The sequence below is a fragment of the Acanthaster planci genome, linkage group LG16, assembly GCF_054643075.1.
Source record: "Acanthaster planci isolate LZ-2023a linkage group LG16, COTS_SCS, whole genome shotgun sequence".
Taxonomy (NCBI): domain Eukaryota; kingdom Metazoa; phylum Echinodermata; class Asteroidea; order Valvatida; family Acanthasteridae; genus Acanthaster; species Acanthaster planci.
In genome coordinates, this window is record NC_141792.1 from 9,551,343 (window position 1) to 9,566,476 (window position 15,134).

At 43.3% G+C, this 15,134-nt stretch overlaps 2 protein-coding genes across 5 annotated transcripts; both read left to right on the forward strand.

Annotated features, from left to right (window-relative positions):
* The first annotated feature begins 293 nt into the window (after positions 1-293).
* LOC110982663 (beta-lactamase domain-containing protein 2-like) lies at positions 294-5,566 on the forward strand. The gene is made up of 7 exons (XM_022241249.2): positions 294-753; positions 1,258-1,421; positions 2,500-2,636; positions 2,780-3,005; positions 3,406-3,599; positions 3,816-4,067; positions 4,566-5,566. The coding sequence occupies exons 1-7, from the start codon at positions 611-613 to the stop codon at positions 4,749-4,751; spliced, it is 1,302 nt and encodes a 433-aa protein (XP_022096941.2). The 5' UTR covers positions 294-610; the 3' UTR covers positions 4,752-5,566.
* A 1,332-nt stretch (positions 5,567-6,898) lies between these two features.
* Positions 6,899-13,729, forward strand: LOC110982683 (beta-lactamase domain-containing protein 2-like). 4 transcript variants are annotated; one of them, XM_087147016.1, is made up of 7 exons: positions 6,899-7,413; positions 8,188-8,351; positions 8,996-9,132; positions 9,468-9,693; positions 9,832-10,025; positions 11,701-11,952; positions 12,447-13,729. In XM_087147016.1, the coding sequence occupies exons 1-7, from the start codon at positions 7,271-7,273 to the stop codon at positions 12,624-12,626; spliced, it is 1,296 nt and encodes a 431-aa protein (XP_087003142.1). In that variant the 5' UTR covers positions 6,899-7,270; the 3' UTR covers positions 12,627-13,729. The 4 variants fall into 4 exon arrangements, with proteins under 4 accessions (XP_087003142.1, XP_087003144.1, XP_022096972.1 ...); XM_022241280.2 differs by having other exon boundaries at positions 7,276-7,413; positions 8,253-8,351; XM_087147017.1 differs by having other exon boundaries at positions 7,314-7,413; positions 8,077-8,351.
* Positions 13,730-15,134: the final 1,405 nt, after the last annotated feature.

Here is a 15,134-nt window from a genome sequence, read left to right on the forward strand (position 1 = left end):
GATGCGGATATGCGCAGACGGCGCTAATGTGAAATCCCTCTATTCGTTAAAGCTTCCTGGAGGGTAGCAAGCCCTTTGTAATGCAACGAGTTTTGGTCTCCTTTCGGTCCCGTGAAGCTGTTATATAACATCTCTCTAACCTTTGTCCGCCCCTCTCAAATGGAGATGTCTCAGGCTAGATATGGCGTTTCACGTTTTAGGTCGTTAAGTATGCCTAATACCTCCATGGCCCAATCAATATTATTTGAATGTTTTAATTCCTGAAGGATTTGATTAACCACTACGAGGTTCAGGTAATATGATCAGGTGGTCACAGAGACTGCAAGATGCTTTTGCAAGACCTCGTTCTGTGCAGTACATGGCACTCAATCGCCTCTCAAAATGCAGCAGCCGTCAGTTGTGTATGGGCAAATCCGCACGAGCTATCAGATCAGGACAGTGCGCAAATATACTTTGTGTCCAGCCAAATTAGCATATTCTATTCAAAAGAAAACCAGCGGTTATCAGTTAATAGCTCCATTGACAATATGCATGAAGGCCCGCATTGATTTATGTCAGAGTACATGTACAACGCAAGCGCTCGATTCACCATATTGACAGAGCCTTCGAAATGACGGTCACTAAAAGTGCATTCCTAGTGTGCGCAACCGCCATATTGACGGTATACCTGCCGCAGCTATGGACCACGACTCGGCCAGTCATCACTGGAGGAACCGTGCAGCCAGGATTCGAATCGGTGGCCAAACTGTTCAGGTACCGTCCTGCAGGAGCACATAAGTCAGTGGGGGTCAAAGATTCAGGACTTGTGCCTATGCCATATACTCTTTCGGACTTTTATGTCTGTTATTGCAATTGCGAGCCTAACAGTCAATATACACCCACATTGATCTGTTGACAAGTTATTATGGCACCCATTCAGGAATGCTTGAGAATTATTCTTATGATCTACTTGAGCTGTGTAATGTAAAAGTAAACTTTCAACCTGAAGTTTTCATTTTATATACCAAATACTGCGATAGGCCTCAAGCTTTTGGCACCCATTTGGGAATGCTTGAGAATTATATTCTTATGACCTACTTGAGCTGTGTAATGTAATAATAAACTTTCAACCTGAAGTTTTCATTTTAAATATATAAATACTGCGATGGGCCTCAAGCTTTTGTGAAAATAGAGACAGATTGACACATGTATTGTTCTTATATTAAGGGATTTACACAAACGTACGTGAAAGGTGACATCGACGTTTCATTTGTTCAGGGAGAACTTTGAGAATGGCGTGGAATATTCCACTGGTGGTTCCGCCTACTCGGTGTATTACAAAGGGTCAAAGGTCGTGGATATCTGGGGCGGCTACGCTGATAGCGAGACAGGCCGACCGTGGAAGGAGGACACCATTAGTATTTTCTTTTCAACAACAAAAGGCAGGCTTTCAGATTGTGCTCCGTGGCCAACATTCGTTTCGAAACGAAGCTGGTTTGAAAACAGCTAGTGGGATGTGGGTTCACTTCAGGACAGTCGAGTACGTATCTGGGTCTTGGGTCGGGGTGGAGTTTTTCCCGAAAACGACAATTCGATTTCTTTCAATTTCATCTGTAGAAAGATCCTCAGTACCCTCCAGATAAAGGTATATCGTTTCTTGAACGTTGGCGTTTTCAAAGCCATAAACTAATAATGACCATAGCTGGTGGTCGTCAAAAACTGGCTGATGGTTCGGGATCGAGTGGCTTATTCAATTTCACAGGCCGGCGCCCTCTGTTGCACAGGCTTGCCGATAGATATTTTTAGGTCTGAAAGTAAGCAAGTGGTCAAAAAGTAGCTTGTGATGTAAAATTAGTAAAGGGTTTAAAAGGTAGCTTATGGTTCGAAGCAACTGGTGGTCGAAACGGAGTTGGACGTTTACTCCAGCTTGTGGTTTAAAAAAGGATGGTGGCTGAAAAGCAGCTATTGCGCGGACTGGTGGCCTCCTCTGTCTCGTCTGTAAGTTATTCCATCTTTTGGTTAAAATGTAGCTGTAGTCTTGAGTCGAGGGTTGGTTTTTTTTCCAAAACTGCCCAGTCTTTTTTTTTCCGAAAAGAAGAATACTCAACCCAAGGTTGAATTAAATTATATTGGTACCATGTCTAGAATGTTGGCTCTATCTCTCAAAAAAGTCAACATGTTGTTGGGGGACTGCCCCCCTCAGGCTGCCCCCTCCCGCTCCGCCCCTCGCTGGATACTTTTCGGGACGCTTATGCCAACAGACGCAATGTGCCCTGTGCTAGTTGCCTACAACCTTTTATAAACCCTTGTGCCCTGATAGCTACAGATCTATCCCTACTAAAATGGTCTTAGCCTGAACGATCTTCAACCACCAAGAGGCGCTTACAATATCATTCCTGACTTCTGAAGTAAGCACCCAAGAAACCCGAATTTATGGAGATCAGTTGCAAGACGCCGATTAGTTTCAGTCCATTGCCGCCTAAAACTTACTTCTTTTCGTTTCTGTTCGAAAACATACAGGTATTGCAGCAGTTTGCATCGCTGCTCTCGTCGACAGAGGTCTCCTTGACTACGACAAGACTGTGGCTTCTTATTGGCCAGAATTTGCTCAGAATGGCAAAGAAAATGTCACAGTGCGCATGCTCTTGAACCATCAGGCGAGTTGTAATAGAAAATCTTCAGGCAGACATCAGTTTGATTATATCAGATTCGTTTGAAATAGAAACTCAGACGGCGAGGAACGGCTTGCACTCTACGACGAGAATGACATCGATTTCTGATTCTATTTCAATGAACTCAGGCTGGGCTGTCCTACACTCATGATAAACTCACCTACCCTCTCACGGCAGACCAGGATGCGCTGGGCGAGGTCTTGGCGCGGGCACCTCCAGCTTGGGAACCGGGCACGGCCCACGGATACCATGCTCTTTCGTTTGGTCTGTACCTCAGTCAGCTGTTGAGACGCGCTGATCCCAAGCATAGAACCATCGGCCAGTTCTTCAAGGAAGAGATCGCTCAGCCATTTGGTAAGCCACTGAAGACCTCAATACATTGTCAAAATAAACTTGGTGACAGTATATAAAGTTTGCTGAACGAGCCAGATCGGTCTTCTAAAAGGGCATGCGAAATGAAGCACATCCGAGGTCATTCGGTAACAGCTAGCGACACACGCACGCAAGGTCTGCCCTATCAGTATGGCCACACTGCAAGCCGGCTCGTGATCATGCTTTGTTCCCTAGTGACCTGAGGTTTACCAAACTGGCTAGCTGTCCCCTCACTGTCATTCATTCTCCCTCTGTAGTGTCTGTAGCACTGGCTGTACCATTTATTTTCTGTTGCTCTCACTCCCGTGTAACCATTTTCCAGTGGCTGATTGTTTTTGACACTGTGGAAAATAACCCTTGCAACTCATTTTCTGTCCCACAGATGTGGATTTTTACATCGGTCTACCGCTGGAGTCTTACCATCGGGTTGCACGGCTCAAGGGCGACACCAGCAGTGTGCTGGTCACGTTGTTGAAGGGGCTTACCAGTCCCTCAAACCGGCAACTGCTGTGGGCCATGGTCACGGGCAAGAGTGATTTACCGAAAATCTTGGAGGCAAGCGGGGACACTGCCGATGTAAGCAACCTGTTGACACTTTTTGATAAAGAAAGTGAACGTTGGAAAGAGGATGTTACAGATCTTGCAAAGTAGATCGAAGCAACCCCTGAATATATATGTCTACCCAAATCTCACGAAATACTTTTCTTCAAGAGTTCCTAACGTAGCTCTAGTGTGATGGTTAATTTGAACTACTTTCTTCTTCAGTGGACGTATTCTGTATTGTTTGTTCAGTCCAGTACTTTCACGAGCCCTGAAGTTCTGACCCTTGAACAACCGTCTGCGACCGGCATCGGTACGGCACGAGCCGTCGCCAAGATCTACGGGATCCTTGCCAACGGAGGGCAGAGTGTAGAAGGTCAAAGGCTGGTTTCCGGTGACATAATCGAGAAGTTCCTCAGCGAGGCCAAGAGAGACGGTTCCATAGACAGGACTATTGGCTTGGCAACTGTCGTTAATCTGGGGTTCTTCATCGATGAATACGAGGTTGGCATGTTTGAGTGGATTTCGCACACATTCGCGAATTAAGACATTTTCACATTGAACAGCTTAAACGTTGCAGCTATTGGTGCGTGCATAGCCGCGATGGTTTCGACTGTAGGTGTGAGTCGTCTGTGCTGGCGGTCACTGCAAACTCGCACATAGGCCGAAGGACAGTGTCAACTTCCCATTCAGCTGAAAGTTGGCATTTGCTTAATTTTGCCATTACTGCGAGCTGCCGACTCCCATCTTGAATGCCATATGCAAAAACTACTTATCTTTCATTAAACTGTACCCATTCACATTAACCCCTTGAAGCTGTTCTCTCACAGATCTGCTGCATAGTCATTACCGTGCGTTCATTGATTTAAATTGGTAGCTTTTATCAATAAACAACTCGGCAAGAGACAGACACGAAGCTCAAGATTGCAGGGGATACCAATTAAAACCTTTGTTTCGCAGCTGATTCATTGTCAGATTATTATTAATATTGTTTCATCGTAGGGTTCATCGCGGTTTGGACATCCAGGGGCCGGCGGCATGCAAGGCTGTGCCGATCCTCAACGAAAGCTCGGCATATCATACCTCTCCAGTTACGGCTCTCAGTTCGGCCTAGGCGACGACCCCCGATTCACCTCACTCCAGGCAGCAACGTATGCATGCATCAATAAACTAGAGGCCCAGAAGTAGTCGTTAAACTGTTTCCACGCTGGCATTTATGCTGCAAATGTTTCGTGACGGCGAATCGTCAACGCATGCGCACTTGTGCGACATACGAACCGGCCTACAAAAGGAAGATCAAAGCCCTCTAAAATTTCTACCAAAATTAATTGAACTGAATCCGTTAACTTCGTCAACAAATAAATGAATGATTTATTCAATAACAATTCGGGAAAATGATCTTATCAGTAAAGTGACGACATTCACGGTGTTAGCCATTGAAATATTCCTATCACAAGCAACTGCATTACTTTACAAACTGCAGTTTACTTATATGAAAAAGTGATTAAACGAAATGCATTTTCTGAGGCAATGGATGCCCACTCATATTTTAATTTACGGCTGAAAAAGTAGAATAAATGTGTCATTTTAAAATTTAAAATCGGAAATCTTGTTGTCTGGTTTGAATAGGCTACTTCAAATGGTGCGTGAAATGTAATTATTTTTTTTACTAACGAAGTATCAATAGTTGAAACCATTTAAGGCAGACCCTTCTACATCGTTTCGATATCGTGCCTCAATTATAGCTTATTTCGCTATTTCTGGACATTTTTGAGCTAACGTCATCACACGGAGTATCTACAAAATCTCTTGGTGGAGCTTCACGGCATAATAAAAATCAAGCAAGATGAATCTGGTCACGATGTCTTTTCCTCGTGTATAAATGCCACTTGAAGCAAAGCGACATTACCATTTTAGCTAAAATCTCTGCATAGTTATAAAGTTTGCTTATTATAACATGTTAGAGGTATGGTAAGATGTTTCTTTAACAATTTTAAGCTAATTTTTCCCTTGCAATAAAACAAGCTGTGGATTTAATTTGTAAACAAAAGTGGACACTTTTTATCACCTGCTTTGAGCATAGGCACCCCCTCATCGATTGAAAGGAGTCATGTTGATAGGGAGTGTCCATTTTGTTGGTATCCATGCGACAGCAATGCAAGTATTTCAAATTCGTTCGTGAACCAGTGATGAGGTGCAGTTCAATCATCACCCACGTGCAAGGAGGATATACAATGTACGTCACAACTATGAACACGCAAAGCATTGTGTGTTACTTGCTGTCGCGATCAACGGCGCATGTGTCATGTACACAAAGGCTGACCTTGTTATTGTTCAAATGAACTCTGTACAATGAGTGTTCGACAAAAATACGTTATGATTTGCCCTTCTGCCCTATGCAGATGCTGGGTGCGGAGCGAACGATGCAGTGCACACCAAATGACCCTCAGTCACTGGGAAACTTGCGCCTTCTCTTTGGACCACTTGAGGAGGACGGCAGCGACGTGCATTCCACTAAATCCCTAGATTTATACGCGCGAGATCATTAATATTTGTTGTGTTACTTTCGAATGTTTTTCCAAAATGTCGACTCGCCGGCAATGGCACGGTCAGAAAAAAAGCTGACCAAATGCATCTGCTTACTTGAGGCTTCCAATCCTCAACTACTCTGTTACCACAAACACACGCTGCTCAGTTGTAAGCTGCATTTTGCTGGTCTGAGAAAATGAACAACCATTCCAACTGTTAAGGAGTGTGCAATGAAATAACATGCTGAGGACTGCACAATGGTTTCGAGGCCCAACAAAAGCCCTGCACTGAGCAGACAAGGTTCTTTGCCAAAACATTTCTATCTGTTGCAAGAGCGGTTATGACACAGTTGATTGAACTGCTTCGTGTTCAATCATCTGTGATAGTAAATTGGCTTTATTGGTTTCATACATAAGAAAGAGGACATCATTAGTTAATAAATGGTGGTTGCCAATTTCCAAAATATTTGGCCATGTCCAAGAAATGAAGAATCAATTTCGGTTTCCTTTTTTTTAGATACTGTATTACTCTAATCGGTACTTTAACAATGACAGTTGCTGAGACTTGAGCGGCCGAGAAAACTTAAACTGTCTGTAAATGCTTGCAAAAGACATTAATGCAAGCGAATGAGGGAATTCTGAGAATGAGACCCAGCAAGGTCACTAAATACAAAATAATACTCCAAGCGTGGGAGTGAATATTTAGTTTTCGGAAATGTCGATCATACAATACTAAATCATTGTGCAAGGCTACTTTGTATAGTGTTCTATAGCCGCCAAATGTGCGTCGCGTCGTTCCGTCTCCCCGTCACCACGACGTGACGCCACGACGGGACGATGCGACGGCAAGACGGCACGACACAATGTATTAAACACAGCATAAAAGCAATGAGAAAAGAGGCGACGCCACGACGCGACGGGACGACGCAACGCAATTTTGGCGGCTATAGAACACCATAACTTTGACCTAGCCTTGCTCACTTCACGCCTTACGATCACCGACACACCGTTGAAGCTTCAAAACGGACGTACAACGTGGCAATTGCAAAACATGGCTTTCATAAAATGCTAAATCATTGTGCAAGGCTACTTTGACCTAACCCTGCTCAGTTCACGCCTTTTCGGTCGACGACAGACCGTTACAGCTTCAACGGTACTAGTGCGTGGCAATAGTAAAACATGGCGTTTATTAAAACTGCTTTTCTTGTGTGTGCGACTGCGGTATTGACGGTATGCCTACCGCAGCTGTGGACCACGACTCGTCCAATCATCACTGCAGGAACCGTGCAACCAGGATTCGAACCGGTCGCCAAACTGTTCAGGTAATGTGTTTTATCAGTTCGTCCAGCGAATAGCTGCGGACGGTCTGTAAGTACATGTATATGCACGTCAGTGTTGTTTATTCCGGGAAAGTCTTGCACATAGTCTCAACATGCAGAAGTTAACGCCACAGTCAACGACAGTCCCGTGACTTGCATGTATTGCTCCAATTTTCGGTATGTTACACGTTCTACTGGAGTGATTCCACATTAAAGATTTTGACCTTTAAGTCATTTGCGCAAAAGGATGTTAGGGTGGGCGGGTCCAGAGGGCAATCCAAATGATCAATCGCACAGCAGGGGCTTTTGCGGGTGCCTGTCAGCTTTGCAGTCATCTATTGTTACAACGATAAAGGACATATCAAAGTTACAAGGGCAAGACATGTTACCCTATCATAGCCACTGAGATCCATGCTGGAGAAAGAGGAGGAAGCAGAAAAAATCAAGAATTTTAGAAACTGTGGTCTCATTAGTTGCCAGAGTACATCTGCACCTGTAATCTGCACTGTGTGGATATAACCGATGTACGTCACCCATAAAAAGATTACTGGTAACTTGTGACCTTTGGTGCGTTTATTATCAACTGACGACCATTTTAAAACAAGGCAAGAGCTGTAAGTAAGGCGATAGTTGAATATCTGGAGATGTTTTTCTTTCCAATTGTAGAAGGAAGGAAAACTAGACGGGGATGTGGCTAGGGGGTATTTTCTAAAAGCGATTTCGACCCTGTGCTACTGTCGTATCACTGGTTGATGTTAAGGAGAATCATTTGTTCAGGGCGCATTTTGAAAATGGCGTGGAGTATTCTATTGGCGGTTCTGCCTATTCGGTGTATTACAAAGGGTCAAAGGTTGTGGACATCTGGGGAGGCTACGCTGACAGCGAGGCAAATCGTCCCTGGAAGGAGGACACCGTGGCTGTTTTCTATTCCACAACAAAAGGTTGGTATTGAGATGGAATACTCACTGCTAATTTCCTCTGTGAGTAAATTAGTCGACTCCTTCACGAGTTCTTGCAGGACCTTTTCATGTCACACGAGTGAACTCACGATCAAGCTAGTCAAAATGTAAGTTTCTCAAAAGGCCCGAATTTTAGATGCAAGGAAGATATCAAACGAGATTACAGAAATGATAAAACATACAGACTATGCAAGGCTGTGATTTGATAATGAGAAAACAGTTCAAGCGTACAGATACAGTTTAACAAAGGTTGCCAATGATTAGGTATATGTCCGCCGGTAAGAAAGATCCTGCACAGGCGAGGACTAGGGCAGGGCTCTGCAACGAAGCATGACTCCATGGATGGCGAAAACAGTTCTTCAGCCGGGTGCAAATAAGGCTGAACTGTGTAGACTCAGTCCTCAATGTGCCTCTTCTTCCGGCTATCAGATTGAGCTCTCCAACACTTCCTCAGTCACTCAAGGCGGACTTCTGCCAGTGGCTCACTTGCCAAGCCGCAAGCAGATCAACGAGTGATGAAAAACCGCGTTTATGAGGTTTACGGTATGTCAAGTCTGTTGGCTGGTACTAGCAGCTAACTTTATATACAGAAGGATCCTAAAGTGCTATGTCTCTGCCACTTACAGGCATTGCAGCTATTTGCATGGCCATGCTTGTTGACAAAGGCCTCCTTGACTACGACAAGACTGTGGCTTCTTATTGGCCAGAATTTGCTCAGAATGGCAAGGACAATATCACAGTGCGCACGCTACTTAACCATCAAGTAAGCAGTACAACTCTAACATAGTTTTGGCTTCAGTATAATGCTATGTTTGTTTGTAAAGTAAAATTAGGCTACATTCTGGACGCTTAAATATGTACTTTACTTTTCAACGAATGAGTTAAGACTGGGTACTAGACTTTGCTCGTGAATTTCGATCGGAATAGGTTGAAAAAGAACTCCTTCTGGTGGAAACTCGATTGAAATCTCTAGGCATGAGAAGGAAGACATTTCGACCGAATTCGTCTTGGGGGTCTCGAGTTTTGATCGGAAGGAGTGAATTTTCACTCTTTGGAATTTGGAAAGTACAGATACACTGTAATTGTTTTCTAATCCAGGCAGGCTTGTCCTACACTCCTGAGAAAATGAGCCTCGCTCTCCTGAAGGACCAAGATGCATTGGGCAATGTATTAGCGCGGGCTCCCCCGCAGTGGAAACCGGGTACGGCACATGGATACCATGCTATGACGTTCGGTCTGTATGCCAGTCAGCTCTTGCGACGTGTTGACTCGAAGCACAGGACTCTGGGCCAATTCTTCAAAGAAGAGATTGCCCAACCGTTTGGTAATACATGTATTAGGTGTTTTCGCATCCATGTGTGTTCAGTATCATTGGTTGTTATTTAATTGGATTTTTGTTTATTATGTACCGATAGTCTTCGTTCCCAACTCAGTCTAACTCTCGTTCAAACTGATCCTACAGACATAGATTTTTACATCGGTCTTCCAGTGGAATCCTTCCACCGTGTCGCACGACTAGTGGGACATTCCACTAACATCATGCTGTCACTTCTGAAGGGGCTTTCCAGTCCCCTAAACCGGCAAATGATGTGGGCGGTGGCGACAGGGAAAAGCGACATTCAGAAAATTTTAGAATCAAGTGGGGAAACGTTGGAGGTAGGCTTCTACTGTGACGCTTTTTTATGTGCAAAAATTATTCTTTATAGCTGCATGTGGCATGATCTCAACAATTTCCTGCGAGAGTTATATGACAATTTTCAAATCATCAAACTTGCTCTGTTACACCTCTGTTTAAATGTCCTTGGCAGTCCTGAACTGTATGAGGGTTTTCATTATTTTGGAAGTCTACGGTTTTTATTCTTCTTATTTTTATATTATTTATTTTACTTGTCTGTATTCTGTCTCTGATATGTATGACAAATAAATTATTAGTAGTAGTATTACCCTTTGGGAAAATGGGTTTATTTCACACAAGGCGACACAATCGTGGCTTTGTAATGGCCAGGACCCACCAGGAACAACTTTTTTTAGTAGAATGCCGTAATAGCTCCAACCATGTCACAAGAATCACAAACAACCTCGTTTTCAGTGGTAGAGAGCCACAACCTTATTCACTGCGAGATATGACGCGTGTGATATCCTTTCCCCTGATGGGTTGCTTCATTTGTGCACGGAGCCAGCAGGACCGATATGTTATTTAAGACTTGTTGTTAGGTTTAACAGTGTACGTGCGTCCGGGTTTTTATTTTTTATTTTATTTTTTTCGAGAAGCACTCCTCCCAATTTTCATATGGTCCTTAATCTGTTTACTGTCTCAAATTACAGGTTTTTTTGTAACCCACCATTCCAATACTAGGCTAGAGGCTTCTTAACTGTTAATGCGGCAATAGAGTAGTGAGCAATACAAATTACACAACTTTATCAAAGCCTTCAGCTGATAAAACGTGTACTATCATGGATCCCTTTGGAGTTTAATCATACAGTGGGTGAGGCTGAGGAATTTGTCAAACCACGGAGGAAGGACACAGAAGGAGTTACAACTCTGGAACATTGAAGTGCTCGATGATCGTCGCCGCCCGGTCAGACGAACAACAGTTAACATTCCAAAATATGCCTGATTACTGCTTGCAACTCGGCCGGACAAGTAGGGCCAGTAATATCCTAGCAATGTCTATGGAATTTGGCTAAGACTGGCCAACAACATGGTGACCATCACAGGACCGTAAAATTCACGAAACACAAAATTCGCAGTTTCGTTATAAGGAGTGATCATAAGACCTCATAAAATACCTTTTTATGCAAATTCCGTGATAAAATGATTCAAATAAAACACAAAGTCTTATAAACAACTTGGCTATTTATTCCCAAAATAAGCCCAGAAGCGCTTGATAAGGGCAGTAACTGCACATGAACACTTTGGGTACACAGCCTAATAAAACCAACTGCACAAGCATTAAATTTGATGTTGTTGTCAGATCATACCAAGCACCAACGATGGCATGAATATTCAACTTCCTATACTGCAGTATACAATGTTTTAAGGGTGCAGATTACCAGCGAAACATTGCGGCGATGATCATAGGGTACAAAGCCGGGGCTTATGGTTGTGAAACAGGTGGTGCGTAGCAAGCATTCGCCGCGCTGTGGCTATGGACATGCCGGGCATGCCAGAAAGCTAATTGGCTAGATAGCCCGGTTATTTCAAACTCCTGAGTCCTTCCTCCATGATCAAACATGCAACAGTTACCTCAGCCCTGTTTTCGAATGGCGGGTGCTGAGAGGTCGGTTCTTAGGCTACCAACTCACCACATGACTAATTTCGCTCAATCAGTCCGAGGCATTTTTGCGCCCAGAGACGCTGGCCCTGGAACAGCCGTCTGCATACGGCGTCGGAACGGCGCGGGCCGTCGCCAAAGTCTACGGAATTCTGGCCAACGGAGGGAAGACCAAGGAAGGCAAAACGTTGCTCTCCAGTAAAGCCATTAAGAAGATCATCAGTGAGGCCAAAGATGACGGTTCACTGGACAAGACTGTTGGCTTTGCTGCCATCAATAATCTCGGATTCGTCATCAGCGAGTACGAGGTAGGGTCAACACTTTTAAGAGGGTCTGGTTTTGACATTGAAATTCAATAATTCCGTTTTAAACAATACTTGACTTACACCCTTAGTTAGTATTCTATCGGCATTAATGATAAAAATATTTTCGGCGATGCAAACTCTAATAGCCATAGCTAAAGTTGAACAATGTATTGATACAATCAGCTGAGCCTTGGAAAAGGTTACTGCCTCGTTAACACCGCCTCAGGTTTCCCAAAACGTAGTCTTATTTTCTCAGTCACGTGTGACACATGATGTTTTCAGAAGGCACTGTGTTTCACGTGAACCCCTGTATCCTCCATTCTACTCTGCAGGCACACATCCTGAAATAGTGATGGTGTAAGACATATTGACGCTTCTATGTGCAACGATGTAAAAACGCTGTCAATGTCAGTTATCAAAACTGAACAAAATTACACCACGAGCCGCTAATTCCATTTGAGTGGTCTACATGCTCGTTTTGTTTAATATCCCTTCAGGGGTCACCTCAGTTTGGACATCCAGGGGCTGGAGGCATGCAAGGCCGTGCTGACCCTCAACGGAAGCTCGGCATGTCTTACCTCTCCAGTTACGGCTCCCAGTTCGGCCTCGGCGACGACCCCAGATTCATGTCACTGCAAGCAGCGACTTACAAGTGTATCGATAAACTGGAAGCCTAGAAAGGAACGAGGCTGAATGGGCTGTGCTTGGTGCACAGGCAAAAAACGCAATTAACGAGCCGTTATTCGTGTACTTTAGATTTGGGCTTTTGCCCAGCCTGGCATGAGACACATAATGAGTCGCAAGAACCGCTTTGAGTCGATGCAAGCAAAACGAATAAGGCACAACGGGAAGATGGGAGAACTTCCGCTCAAAATATTTCTAAGCGCCACTTTGTTCAGTATTTGCTGTCATAATTGGGACCAATCGTAGATATATTTCTATAAATCACGAATTTTGGACTAATGGCTTTCAACTCGGGATATTCAGTTCCATACAACTCGAAGCGGGCCTATTTTGCATAGATGTGGGTGGCTACATTCATAGCTGAGTGCATAGTTTTACTGCTATTTTGGGGTTGTTTTCGGAGGACGATTTTAAAAATGTGCCCTGCTAACCCGTATAAAATTGAGAAGGAAACTAGACTCTTGGCCATAATCTTGAATTTCCAGTGAAACACAGCAAGGCTAACCTGTTATTTGTGAGAGTCATACCCAGCGCAGCGCTATTGCTGTCCGATTTTGCACTGTTTTACACACTCTAAAAATAATTGCACAATGTTGGGTAAAACTTTTACACTCTCAAGAGTAAAGTTGGAACATGGTCGCCAGTTTATTGAAAAATATTGCACAACAGGAAAATCTTATGAAACAACACATTTCTGTGGAAATATTGCACTCTACCTGTGTTTAACTTTTTACACAACAGTATATTGGGTAAATGGTTTACCCCCAAACGACCATGTTCCCTTTTTACTTAATAATTGAGTAATTTTTTACACATCGCCGTTTTAACCCAAATTCTGTGTTATATTTTTACGCATAAATTGTACTTTTTTAAATTACCCAATACACTTGTGTCAAAAACTTACCCATCACACGGTTCTCAATTAATCAGTTATTTTCCAATTTGAATGTGATAAATTTAATCAATGAACAGGACATGAATTTTTTCCTTGTTTTAAGGATAACCTGCTAAAAATAAACAGAGTTTTCAACATGATACACAAAAGTTAATTTTTGTGTTGAATGTTGACACGTCATTAGTTCCACCAAGAACATAATGTGAGTAAATGTTCTAACTAAAATCTTGAATAAGGGAATAAGTATGTACTGGGCCAATGGACGCGACTACGGCTGGAACTTTATCATTATGCCGTAATTGGACATGAAAATCAAAATGCACCAAAATTACATGTACACAACTGACCACTTTAAGATTTAAAGACCGTTTTGTTTTTGAAAATCATGAAGTGAAATTAACTTGAAGCATCTCTGTCGACAAATTCTGGTTAGCAACCAGATCAAAACGGTAGTTTTAGTGAGCATGGCGATAGGATCCTTCGCTATGTTTTCAATTAACTCGGCGAGAAATGATAATAAGCCCAGACAGCTTTCACTGCCCCTGCCTTACTGGAGACGGTCTCAATATAAAAGTTCCATGATGCAGTTGCTTGGAGGGCATACTTTAGGCCCCAAACCTACAGCTGGTGGGTTTTATACCACAGGTTCAAAGCACCGAGGAGGCCACCGCACTAAGTTTACTGCCTGCCTCTCACAGATGAGGAGGCACCGTGCTGGTTGGGCCGTGTCTCCCCCTCACAATGGTCAAGATGAACAGTTGCGTCCTCCTCCTGGTCAGGTTGTCAGTGTAGTTGGTGACATGTTTTTCAAATTAAAAAAATTATTAAACTACCCGCTTAACCGCACCACGTACACATCGCGAGGAAGGTGGACTACACCCAGCCAATTACCGAATTGGTTTCAAGTCTAACCTGCATAATACGCCACGGGACAGGTCAGCCAGCGGTCAAGCCTATAGTTGTTGTGACCGGAGACATTTCTCTACTTCGCGACCTCCAGGATGTCCTTGCAACTTAAGTAAAATATACACGTGTTCCTTGAGAAAAACAACATGAAACCCTACATTCATTATGATGCTGTGACACAAGGAGTCTTCTGATCTCACCTTATTTGTGTATAGAGTGTGCATGCCAATGCCATCTGCTACCTTTTATAATCAGTCCTTAAATTGCACTTACAAACGTTCGTTTTCTCTTCTAGAAAGTTTTACACATGTTGTACGTTGATGCAATTTCCGGGGTGCGACGTGGAAACTGAGTGACTCGACAGTTTACGTACGTCCACACCGTATACAGAAAGTGATAATGTGGCTGTAACATAAAAGTTTGTACCAACTGGGCGCATTAGTGTGGCGGAATAACATTGCTTGAGCACATTGTCCCGAGTGCAAAGGTTTTTAAAAACTTTTACTTTAATCGGTGTTGCAACAGTTAACGATGCTGAGAGTTGAGCGGATGAAAAGACTTTAACTTCAGTCTATCAATTCTTGTCTTTATAGCTACAAAGACGGTTATAGATGAAATGACCAATGAGCCATTTTGTTATCTTATATTCAGTTTGCACTTCGCAGAAGATAATGTGGAATAAAAATAGAAATTAACAAAG